Source organism: Schistocerca americana, chromosome 11 (genome assembly GCF_021461395.2).
Source record: "Schistocerca americana isolate TAMUIC-IGC-003095 chromosome 11, iqSchAmer2.1, whole genome shotgun sequence".
NCBI lineage: Eukaryota > Metazoa > Arthropoda > Insecta > Orthoptera > Acrididae > Schistocerca > Schistocerca americana.
In genome coordinates, this window is record NC_060129.1 from 158059507 (window position 1) to 158072963 (window position 13457).

At 43.4% G+C, this 13457-nt stretch overlaps 1 protein-coding gene across 1 annotated transcript in view; it reads right to left on the reverse strand.

The window, feature by feature from the left end:
* Positions 1 to 742: 742 nt before the first annotated feature.
* LOC124553428 (ankyrin-3-like) overlaps positions 743 to 13457 on the reverse strand; it is a 64814-nt gene continuing 52099 nt past the window's right edge. The window contains exons 3-4 of the mRNA XM_047127290.1: positions 10374 to 10520; positions 743 to 1022 (exon numbers count right to left, since the gene is read on the reverse strand). Of these exons, the coding sequence (XP_046983246.1) occupies positions 743 to 1022; positions 10374 to 10520 (427 nt within the window). The remainder of the gene's footprint in view (positions 1023 to 10373; positions 10521 to 13457) is intronic.

Below are 13457 nucleotides of genomic sequence, written 5' to 3' on the forward strand. Positions count from 1 at the left end.
TTTGAAGGTGGGCTGGCAGGAAGGCTGCAGATGGTGTGAGCATGATGTGGTGTGAGCACTGCTACCAATGTGACATTACAATTAAACACGAAAAGTACTTGTGCAGTGCACGCACAGAAGTGAATTCAGTGTGAAGTCGGAAGTGAAGATACATTCTAACTGAACAGCTTATATGGCAGTAATTTGAGTATGGTGCAGTTTGCAGTGATGTGATGTAGCACCATAGACACTGCTAGCAAACAGTTTACAGTAATTAGGTAATGTAGCGGACTGGTGGGAAGAAGTGACGTTACTGCGGCTGGACGACGTGTCACACAGCAACCGGTATTCTCGCATTTGTCTCTTGGAAGAGATTGGGTGTTTACGTTTCGAAATACAGGCGGTTGTGAAAGACGTCGGCTGTATTCTTGCAAGCTGTTTGAATATTGTATGTGGGACGAGAAACACAAGAGAGGGAGAGAGAAGTGGAGTTTATGAATGATGGAGTATTTGTCAATTGTTGCTGAGCTTTTGCAGAAACTGCTTGTGAAATGTTTTACATAGTGAATTCTCAAAAGGAAGGTGTGTCACGTTGGTTTACAGATATCTCCTGTTGTTGCAGTAGTTGTGGTGTTACTGGTGAAATTGTGTGGACTGCAAAAGGTAGAAATGAATAGAGAAAGCGATCTTTTTTTTTTTCAATTTTTTATTTGAATACGCTGTACAATGAAGTACATGATGACATTTCCTCCACTGGCACGTATTAATGCTGTGTTAAAATCTCGACGAGCTTCTGATCGTCCTGCCGCGTGGTGATGTCCAGGGGGGTCCTCCCCCACTCATCCGTCGCCCCCCTGTCGGCTCCGGCCCGCAGCAATTTTGCCGCAGTTTGTGTGTGGCCACACGATGCCGCCACGTGCAGCGGCGTCTGCCCCCACTGAGTCCTGGCGTTGGGGTCGGACGCCGCAGAGAGCAGCAGCCGCACCACAGCCGCGTGGCCACTCCGTGCAGCCCAGTGCAGGGCGGTCCGCCCGCCCCCGCCCCTCGCCCCCACGTCCGCCCCAGCCGCGAGCAACAGCCGCACCTCCTCCACCGCCCCCTCCTCAGCCGCCAGTATCAGCCTCCTGCCTCCCTTCTCCTCAGAAAGGCTCCTGCACAAAACATCGACACACTTACTCTGTACTATCGAGACACACACACACACCCCAAATGAAAGAAACTGTCACAGCCGCAAAACTGCCAACAATTCTGAATACACTTCTTCCGAGCGACAAGTCACAAATCTAGAAATCTCGCTTCTGCGATACGGGTTAACCAGCGTATTACAGACAGATCCACAGCACTAGCCCATAACCAAAAACTTCAGCCATCTGCCATTAAAAATAGGTGCACTCCATCCCGTAACAAATTAATTTGGCACATTTCCTCATAATTCACTCCACAGATCCGCCTCCTTTCACCTCGGCATGCAGTTGCTACCCAGTCCATCTACATTCAAACACACCCCTAAAACTACCTTCTCTGGTTACCAATTCCTTCTGTCACTTAGGAAGAAAACACTAGAAACTACACCCATCTGTAAATACTGAAATACAATTTCCTCATCAGACAGCTAAGTGATTCAGACCAGTAACACGGAAATTTTCTGACATACCGACAAAAGATATAAAAGTCACTGCTTCGTACACAATAAGTTGGTCGACATATTTCAAATACAACAAGGGCACCAGGTCGACTCTCCCTGACACACACACACACACACACACACACACACACACACACACACACACACACACACACCTTCTACACAGTCCTCCTTAGCCATTTTCCACTTCTTGTCAATAATTTGTTAAACATCCATATTTCCTTTTGCCTGCTTTATTTGCTGAATTTTTATAGTTTCTTCTTTTAACTGTTGAACTCAGTATCTCTTGCATTAACCAAGGATTTCTATTTGGCCCTGTTTTTTACCTATTTGATCTTTTTCTACCTTCTCTGAAAGCTACCGATTCATCCCCCAAAACTTTATTCTTTGTTTTTCATTGTCCTAGTTTGTTATTGTGTGTGCTGTAAGTCCATTGCTTCCTTCTGTAACAGTAAGTTTCTCACTTTTTTCGTTGTAACATAACCTGTTGTGTTTGCATCCCAAACATTTCCCCACTTCTTACCTTTGCAAGTCTTGCATCTCATCTCATCCTGGCGTTCTATTTTTTTCCGCTTTGTTTCACATTCTCTACGGAGCATACTGATTTTGATATCAGCAAGTGCTGCATAATTAATACTATTATCCTGGACACTAAGTATACAATTCGACACTATCGATGATGTTTTCAGTGTTCATGTAGCACATGTAGGTGTGTGTCATCTTATATGGAGCGTTTTCAAAAATTCGCCAAATTACGCGTTATTACCCGCATGATTTGTTTGCACGAAAATTGAAAAATTTCTGTTTGTTGCCTGCTCCTGATATAATTTCAACACTAATTCTCTGTGTCTTCCATGACTGCCAGTCGAAATGGGTGTGCTTCTGTTGCCTGCCTGAGGTGCAGGAGGGTTTTGAATGTTCACTGGATTCCAAAGTCGATCAAATCTGCAGCTGATTATCTTGGTCAATCAAAGCAGGAAGTACTTGAATCTCTATACAGGAGGGAATCAACATCAACATCTACATCTACATGGTTACTCTGCAATTCACACTGAAGTGCCTGGCAGAGGGTTCAATGAACCTGTTTCATACTATTTCTCTACCATTCCACTCACAAATGGCGCGTAGGAAAAAGGAACACCTCAATCTTTCCATTGGAGCTCTGATTTCTTATTTTATTATGTTGATCATTTCGTCCTACATAGGTGGATGTCAAGAACATATTTTCCATCGGAAGAGAAAGCTGGCAATTGAAATTTCGTAAACAGATCTCGTCGCAAAGAAAACCGTCTGTTTCATTGACTGCCACACCAACTCGCGTATCATATCAGTGACACTCTCACCCATATTGCGCGATAACGCGAAACGAACTGCCCTTCTTTGCACCTTTTAGCTGTCCTCCGCCAATCGTACCTGGTAAGGATCCCACACCGTGCAGCAATATTCCAGCAGAGGACGTACAAGTGTAATGTAGGCTCTCTTTGGTAGGTTTGTCGCATCTTCCAAGTTTCTGCCAACAAAGCGCAGTCTGTTTCGCCTTTCCCACAACATTATCTATGTGGTCATTCCAATTTAAGTTGCTCGTAATTGTAATTCCTAGGTATTTAGTCGAATTGACAGCCCTTAAATTTGTGCGATTTATCGTACACCCAAAATTTAGCGGATTTCTCTTAGTACCCATGTCGATGACCTCCCACTTTTCTTTGTTTGGTGCCAACTGCCACTTCCCGCATCATAAAGAAATTCTCTCTAGATCATTTTGTAATTGGAATTGATCGTCTGATGATTTTACTAGACGGTAAATTACAGCATCATCTGCAAACAATCTAAGGGGGCAGCTCAGATTATCACCTAGATCATTTATGTAAATCAGGAACAGCAGAGGGCCTATGACACTACCTTGCAGAACGTCATACACTCCTGGAAATGGAAAAAAGAACACATTGACACCGGTGTGTCAGACCCAGCATACTTGCTCCGGACACTGCGAGAGGGCTGTACAAGCAATGATCACACGCACGGCACAGCGGACACACCAGGAACCGCGGTGTTGGCCGTCGAATGGCGCTAGCTGCGCAGCATTTGTGCACCGCCGCCGTCAGTGTCAGCCAGTTTGCCGTGGCATACGGAGCTCCGTCGCAGTCTTTAACACTGGTAGCATGCCGCGACAGCGTGGACGTGAACCGTATGTGCAGTTGACGGACTTTGAGCGAGGGCGTATAGTGGGCATGCGGGAGGCCGGGTGGACGTACCGCCGAATTGCTCAACACGTGGGGCGTGAGGTCTCCACAGTACATCGATGTTGTCGCCAGTGGTCGGCGGAAGGTGCACGTGCCCGTCGACCTGGGACCGGACCGCAGCGACGCACGGATGCACGCCAAGACCGTAGGATCCTACGCAGTGCCGTAGGGGACCGCACCGCCACTTCCCAGCAAATTAGGGACACTGTTGCTCCTGGGGTATCGGCGAGGACCATTCGCAACCGTCTCCATGAAGCTGGGCTACGGTCCCGCACACCGTTAGGCCGTCTTCCGCTCACGCCCCAACATCGTGCAGCCCGCCTCCAGTGGTGTCGCGACAGGCGTGAATGGAGGGACGAATGGAGACGTGTCGTCTTCAGCGATGAGAGTCGCTTCTGCCTTGGTGCCAATGATGGTCGTATGCGTGTTTGGCGCCGTGCAGGTGAGCGCCACAATCAGGACTGCATACGACCGAGGCACACAGGGCCAACACCCGGCATCATGGTGTGGGGAGCGATCTCCTACACTGGCCGTACACCACTGGTGATCGTCGAGGGGACACTGAATAGTGCACGGTACATCCAAACCGTCATCGAACCCATCGTTCTACCATTCCTAGACCGGCAAGGGAACTTGCTGTTCCAACAGGACAATGCACGTCCGCATGTATCCCGTGCCACCCAACGTGCTTTAGAAGGTGTAAGTCAACTACCCTGACCAGCAAGATCTCCGGATCTGTCCCCCATTGAGCATGTTTGGGACTGGATGAAGCGTCGTCTCACGCGGTCTGCACGTCCAGCACGAACGCTGGTCCAACTGAGGCGCCAGGTGGAAATGGCATGGCAAGCCGTTCCACAGGACTACATCCAGCATCTCTACGATCGTCTCCATGGGAGAATAGCAGCCTGCATTGCTGCGAAAGGTGGATATACACTGTACTAGTGCCGACATTGTGCATGCACTGTTGCCTGTGTCTATGTGCCTGTGGTTCTGTCAGTGTGATCATGTGATGTATCTGACCCCAGGAATGTGTCAATAAAGTTTCCCCTTCCTGGGACAATGAATTCACGGTGTTCTTATTTCAATTTCCAGGAGTGTATATGACTTCTATTCTACTCAATGATTTGCCGTCTATCAGTATGAACTGTGACATCTCTGCGAGGAAATCAAGAATCCAGTCACACAACAGAGACGATACTTCATATGTATCAAATTTGATTAATCCTGGATGTATACGTGGACAAGGAAAAAAATTCCCGGATTTTTCCCGGATTTCCCGCTTAAAAATACACTTTCTCCCGCGTGAAAACACTTTTTCCGTTTTCAGTGACAGTATATTTTCCCTCGGAAGTGCAAAACTTATCAATCCTTTGAATGGTTATGGTTTTGGACATGGGCGTAGAATTTCCCGACACTTTAGAAAACGAAACTCAGGGATAAAAATACATTTTGGAAATATCTTTGATGTGCAGCAACATGTACGTTGCGTATTTTCGTATTACGACAGCACACATTGAAATTCCACCAAACACCGCATGTTACTTTCCGAATCACTGAAATCGAGATTGCGATGCGCTTTTGTAAGGCAGTCACAGCTCATGTCACGTGATCTCGCCAGCTCATGACAGCGAGTATTCAGGGCATAGAGCGCGTGACGTAGTCAGCCAATAGCAACACCCCTGTTAAGCAGCGGTAACACACGAGTTAATGGCTTACATTAACATACATAGTGTTGCTACAAGAAAAGCAAAGCTTCCACATATAATATTGCGCACAAAGGTTAATAAGCTGCAAGAGAAGCTAGTCTTTCGATATAATGTTGATTTTTTGCGCGTGTTACACTTTAAGATACATCACACAAATGTGGCAGTAAAATTTTTAATAATGACATAAATGTCTGATCTCCAGGGTTCGAAATTCTTGTAAATGGCTTGTCATCAAAGACTTGATTTTTAAATGGAGTCAAACACTCTGTGATTTAAGAATTTCATGGTACATCCTCGCGCATAGTCCAACTTACGTTAAAAGATATTTACTTTGAAATTAACGCTTTTCAAACCAACATTCGCAATATTTTTCCACGACCTGCTGGAAACAGGTTCGTTCCAGCAGCTGCCGGAGAGCGCCAGGTAAGAGGCGCCCCGAGCTTGCGCAGCTAACATGACGTAGGAAGCCCGTATGCACGTACGTGTAAAACATTAAAAGATCTTACATTACGTTGTAAAAGCAGTAAGACATCACAGGGTACTCCAAGAGATCAGAATTTCGTGAACCATACTTAAATGTGCACATTTAAACTGCAACTTAAAGCGCACATTCGTGTGTCCAGATTCAGATGTAAATTTTCTTGGAGTACCAGTACTGCAGTATCTCACGTTTGGTTCATTAGTATGGCATAATGCCGTACGTGCTAGAAGATGAAAACTTGCACTTGAAATGCAGCGAACAGTTGAAACTAGCCAGTACTATGGAATTAAAAGTTTAGTTTCAAATACATTGGATGCCTCTGCGGAAAAGGTTAATGAAAGCCAAATTTCTTTAGCAAAGAGACAAAAATAACTTCATTGTTCTGCAAGGCGATTGGTGCTTGGCTGTCAGAAAGGTGGAAACAAAATAAAATCTGAAACTAATAACGTATATCAGTCTTCGGTAATTATGTGAATGTATTTTAATTCACTTGATACCTCCCGGCCAAAGATATCCGTTTTGCTTTCATGTGACGCGAGAGTAAACGAAGGAGAAACAGCAAAACCACTGAACGTTAACACGGGCCACGTGGAGACTGCCCACTGTAGTTCAGACTTCTCTGCGCATCAGCCTCGCATCTACGATATTTGCGAACCGGTCAACACTAAAAAAATCGAATTTTCGAACGTACCCTAGAGCATCTTGTAAAACACATCATTCTGAAAAATTTGAAACAAAAACATACGTGTTCGAGAAAATATAAGACACGTTATATGGTCTGAAGTATGCCGAAGCGCAGTGCCACGCCTCTTCGTACAGCATTCTCCTACCGCACGTCACTGTATTTCACTCTGTGGAATTGAAACGGGTATATTTTGTAAGCGATGACATTAAACTATATTCAGGACTGTGGAAATAGAAATGTCCTGTGCTGCGTCTCCTGCTCCCAGTCAGCCAGTTTGACAGCCTGCCCCCCTCTATTTTTTAAAAAAACTCTCCATTAATAGCGGATGGGATTATTTGTAATCGGGAGAACAAGAACTCTTCAGAAAATTTGGACTCTTGATTGCCTAATAGCTAATAACTTCATGTCTTGTGTGACAAAGTAAAATATAGGATACATAAAACCAATATAGACAAGAGACAAGCAAGAAAGTACACATTTCAGTACTTACCTCCTAGCATTTTTTCTCTCTAATCTTGCTACAGCTTTAAACGGCGTGCTTTGCTTTCTGCGCGAGAATCTATTACCTCACCAAAGTTCGTCAAACTTTTTGCTGCATGAAAAATCGAAATTTCGTTATCTAATACTGAAAAAGCTGTTAATACAAATAATACCCAAGACTGGTGTGGTTTCTGGATCTGATTACGTCTGTTTTGTCGCTGGATGCTAAATAAAACAAAACAGGCCTTTCTAATATTGTAGCAAATTTTGTAACACACACCAAATTAGCGAGACTTTTGACACAAATGGTCATTTTTAAAACATGATAGTGAATTATATTCTAAGTACCAATATCAAATGCCTATTAGGCCTACAACAAGCAAAAACCTTTATGTTAGGAAATAGTTTCACATTTCATTCATACGCACCAGTTTCTCAAGCATGAGATCGGAAAGTAGTATTACGAAATTCTTATATAAATTTGAAATAGTCTCGTCCTTCCATAATTTGTGTGATGTCCCCGTTTATTCTGCTTCCTCGTTCTAACAATCTTGTCATCACCAATTCTGTAGACATTCCTGCCACTGTCAAAATTTGTTCGCCGATTAACTTCAGTAACCCTGCCAGAATCACCGGTTTAGTTACCCCGTGATTGTTCTGCCATTAGGTGCTTGCATGAGGACTCTGTGTCATCGTCGTATATGGCGCATTTCGTTTGCATTTTAAGTTATTTTGGTTTTTTTTTTTCTCTCGTTAAGTTTCATTGTTGCAGTATTATTCTGCAGTTGCGGGATACAGTAATATCATTTGTTAGAGTAACGGTTCTTGCCAGTCAAAATTACAAAAATTTAACTGAAAACTAAAACAATGAAAAATTCCCAGAATTCTAAAAAATTCCCGGGTTTTTCCTGGTTTTCTCCCAGATGAAAAAGTTCCCGGGTTTTTCCCAGATCTCCCGGTTGTCCCGGGTCGTATACACCCTGTAGAAGACGAAAACGTGCCCTTGAAATGCAGCGAACAGTTGAAACTAGCCAATAGTGTGGAATTGAACACTTTGTTTCAAACAAACTGGCTGCCTCAGCGGAAAAGATCAATAAAAGCCGAATTACTTCAGCAAAGCGACAAAAGTAACTTCATTGTTCTGCAAGATAATTAATGCTTGACTGTCAGATAGGTGGAAATTGTATTAAAATCTGGAACTAATGACATATTTTAATCTTCCATAGTTGTGTGAATGTATTTTAATTCACTTGATATCTCCCAGCCACAGAAACCACTCTCTTTCATTTGACATGAGAGCAGTGAACGAAAAGGAAACAGCAAAATCACTAAATGTGAACACAGATTACCCCCCCCCCCCCCTCCCCACTACAAGTCAACCTGATCTGCGCATCAACCCTGGATCTATGATATTTCGTAGCAGGGAAATACTAGACGGTTAGATGGTGGCTGTGTTGCACAAGAACGATATTTTCTGAATCCGTGTTGGTTATGTATCGATAAGTCATTTTCTTCGAGGTGAGTCGTAATGTTCGAGTACAGTATATTCTCCAAAATCCTACTGCAAATTGAGGTCAGTAATATGCGTCTGTAATTCAATAGGTTACTCCTATTTCCTTTCTTGAGTATTGGTGTGACCTGTGCTACTTTCCGGTCTTTAGGAACAGACCTTTCGCCAAGTGAACGGTTGTATATGATTGCTAAGAAAGGCACTATTGTGTCTGCATACTCTGAAAGGAACCTGATTCGTATTCCATCTGGACCAGAAGACTTGCCTTTCTTAAGTGATTTGAGTTGTTTCACAACACCTAAAATATATACTTTTATGTCACTCACGCTAACAGCTTTTCTGGTTTCGAATTCTTGAATAGTTACTTTGTCTTTTTTCGTGAAGGAATTAAGGAAAACTGTATTTAGTAACTCCGCTGTAGTGGCACCATCATCATTGTGGAAACTCTGCTGTTGGTTTTATATATGTATGTATATATATACACACAGTAGGTCCAACTATCTTTGCCCACGTCAGTTGCTCATTTCTAAAAATAAAAGTTAATTATACCATGGAATTATGCAAAACTTCTCCTCGGTGAATCAAATCCACTACTCGTCACACCTGGTGACCTCCATCATCCATCGAATACAGGAGTTTGCTTACGAGTGACGAGCCATACAGTGCTGTACGCATCTCCACTCAGCCACACCCACTGCATTTCTCACTTCTCGAGAGCAGATACCTCAACCATTAGACCAGCTGAGTGCATTTGCTGGCGTAGATGGAAATGCCATTGTGGATGATCTTTTTACCCATGGTTTGCAAACACTACCGCCAGAGATTCTCATGTACATCCTCTGAAGTAGGATAACATCCACCGATTTGATTTCCCTTTTGCTACTCTTCCCACAAGTCCCCCCGGATAAACTCTAGTGCAAGTGTCGATGAGGTGTGCTCAGGCAGCCGCCTGCTCAAGGAGACTGCCTGCAATAAGCAGCAAATCTGGGTTCCTGTTCCAATGCGGCACAGATTTCCAATAGTCACTACAGATGTAACTGACCAGGGAACCATTTAAGGAATATTCGAATTACATTTTAAGACATACCCAAAACAATCTGTATCCTCATTACTGTACTAAATATTAACTTTTTGTCATTATTACTTGTATTTCTGTTTACCTTATTTTCGCCATTTCTTACTCAGTGTCTTCAACAACTTATATCTACAACCATTCACATAGGTTTTGTTGAGAGGAATTGTGTGAAAAATCCTGTTTCCACACCCATTTAATTCAGAATCAATTTGTAAGACACACAATCGTCACTAAAAACAAAATCTAGATTCAACACATCAATATACAAAGAATCTTTGGGAATGAGTATGATTTGTATGGGACACTTCCTACGTAACTACAGTTGAGTGAGTGAACTGAACGTAATTCTCACTGCAAATACAGAGAACGAGAAATCTTCTGCATATGTGCTCAATCTTCAAAATATCATAGCCAAAAAAGTGAGAAAGGAGTAATGTTTAATGGCAACTGTAACCTCTATCCAAAAACTGAAGGAATCTGTATTTTATTTTATTTACTATATCGGCTGGTTAATGCCAAAATAAGCAGTACTCTGAGGGTAAGACTTGGGCACGTGTGGCAACACAACTCACCGGAAGCGAGAGACGGCTGCGTCATCAGGTGGAGGGGTGTGTCGGGCAGACGTGGGAAGTGCAGCTGCAGCAGGAGTCCGGCTGTGGCCGCTGTGGGGTTGACGGTCAGAGTTGGGGGTGGACCCGCCCCCTGTGGCGGTCGGCGAGCTGCACAGAGAAACACTGTGTGGGTGGGTGCATTCACACAGGGGCTCACTGCAGGCGGTACAGCTGAGGGACTGTCCACCGGGGCAACAGAACACTCAGTGCCAACAACACCATCCTGTCACTTAATGTGACTGTGCCACCAATTAACTGATCTTTTTCTACACTACTTCTGCTATATTCCGCATTGGCGTAGCCTAAGATGCAAAACAACAAATTGTTCACAATGAAGCATAAACCAAATCCCAAACATAAGGGCCAACAATTTTGCTGCCCTGACAGAACAACTATCAGACAGAATTTAGAAGCAGTTAAAGTCAACTGGCTGCTACTTTTGGTTGTGAGGTAATTTGAAAACTGATATATGGATGCTGAATTATATCACTGGAGGAAGAGAGAGAGCGAGAGAGAGAGAGAGAGAGAGAGACTGATAAGTTGGGGTATCAACTTACTGTTGAAACTATATGGTCATGGATATGCAGGCGCTGTTTGATGTGAAGCCCGAGGGAATGAAGAAGATGGACAAGAATTACAAGAGCTATGCTATAAAAGTTATCAAGAGTATATTCAAAATCTGCATTTGAGTAAAGCAAATAGAACTGTATATATGCATGTACTGTCTCCACAATTCGATTCATTGAAAAGACAGCAGTGGTGATGTGTTTCTTAAACAATTTTCGTGTTGAGCAGTTTGCAGTAGAGGTCACCATTAAAAGAAAAAAATGGGTTACGCAGTGTATGCAATTTTATCTGATGGACAATGTTTACAACTTGTGAAGTAACCTGTAGTCTAATATGGATTTTTTTTTAAATTGGAAAGGAAACAAATTAGACTTGTATGGAGCATATGTATCCGAGAGACAGAGGCAACAAATGATAGCTGGATGGAAACGTCACATCAATACTGACGTTGTGGGAGATATGTCGTACACCTGTAGGTCGACAGCGAATATAATCTGCTGTATCCCAGTAGCGGAAAACCTCATAGGATTCCGTGGACGACCTCTGGTAACGCCATAGGGAACTTCAAACACGACAGGGGGCAGAGATTTCCTGTCTGCTTTGTAAAAGGGAATGCACGGAAAAAATTCGGGGCGATAGCTGAACAGAGACGAGAAGGAAATGTGATTGTAAGGCACAGCCTTGAATGTGACAATGTTACTGTGCTGGCTGGAGTATTCTCTCTTGTTTGCCCCCAGTGTGCATGAGTAGCCCCAGTGCTCATAGCTCCTGCTTGACTGGATATCTCAGGGAGTCACACCCTGCTCTTTGGGGCCAGTCACCCATGGGTAGCGTCTTTTTTCGTAATCAGGAAAGTCCTCAGTCCCAGGTTTGAACCTCACCATCATTTGAATTTTGAATACGAATAATCAGCATTGGTGTCTGAAGACTTCCAGCATCAGGTGTCACCCTCTTTCAGCCAACAGCCTTTCCAAAGAGGGCGGAGGGGCCGACAGAGGTTCAGGGCACTCTCTTTCCATTGAGGCCTGAAACTGGTTCTAAATGAGGAAGACTTGGCAATGATCAACAACGTGAGGATACAGAAGGCAATGTAAACCACTGCTTAAAGATATATAACGTCCGTCAATGAGGCATGTGATTCAGTAAGTCTGTGCTGTACGGACTCTCCATTGGCAAGACTAGTCCCCCATTCAAACCTCCAGGCGAGGAGGCACAAGGGGGAGGTGACCATGGGAAAAAAGTTGAGTAATCAACAAAAGGATAACGTTCTACGAGTCGTCATGTGGAAAGTAAGGAATTTGTATGTGGTTGAGAAGCTAGAAAATAAGAAAAGGGAAATGCTGAGGACGTATCTAGCTGTAGTGGGTGTCAGTGACGCGTAAAGGAAAGCCAAGTAAAGGAAAGGAAAGGATTTCTGGTAGTATGAGAATAGGGTAGTAGCAACAGCAGCAGATAACAGGAGTAGGATTCAGTATCAATAGAAAGGCAGGGCAGAAAGTGAGATACTGTGAACGGATGAGTATAAATGTTCTCGTGAGAATCGAAAGCAAACCAACAACATCCACAGTTCAGGTATACATGATGACGTCGCAAGTTGAAGGTGAAGAGAGAGAAAGTATGAGGATATTGAACAGGTAATTCGGTACATATGGAGGGATTGAAACGCAACCGTAGGCGAAGTAGTAGAAGAAACGGTTACACGAGAATATGTACTTGATAATAGGAATAGGAGAGAAGTAAGGCTAGTTAAGTTCAATAGTAAATTTATCCTAGTAATAGCTGGTATAGTCTATTCAAGAATCTTGAGACAAGGGGGTATACTTGAGAAAGGACCGAAACATGGGAGGTTTAAAGTCATATTTTGAAATCAGATACTGGACTGTAAAGCATACCCAGGAGTAGATTTAGACTCATAACAATTTAGCAGTGATGAAGAGTAGGCTGAATTTTACGAGACTCGTCAGGAGCAATCGATGTACAAAGAAGTGGAATACAGTAGTACTAAGGAAAGAAGAGATGAGATTTATGTTCTCTGAGGCTACAGATACTGCGATAATTAACAGCTCAATAGTTGGAAAGAAAAACGTAGGTACAAAGAAGCTAACTGCGAAGAAACCATGGGAAACATAAGAAATCCTTCAGTTGATCAATCAAAGACAGAAGTTCAAAAATATTCAGGGAAATTCAGTAATTGAGAAGTATGTCACTTAAGGATGAAATTAATAGGAAGTGCAGAGAAGCTAACGTGAAATGGCTGCACGAAAAATGTGAAGAAATCAAAGAAGAAATGATTCTTGGGACGACTGACGCAGCATATAGAAAATTCAAAGCAATCTTCCACGGAATTAAAAGCAAGCGTGGTAACATGAAGCGCACAATGGGAATTCGAGTGTTAAATACAGAGGCGAGATCGGATAGTTGGAAAGAGTACACTGAAGGCCTCTCTGATTGGAACAACTTGTCTGATGGCGTGACAGA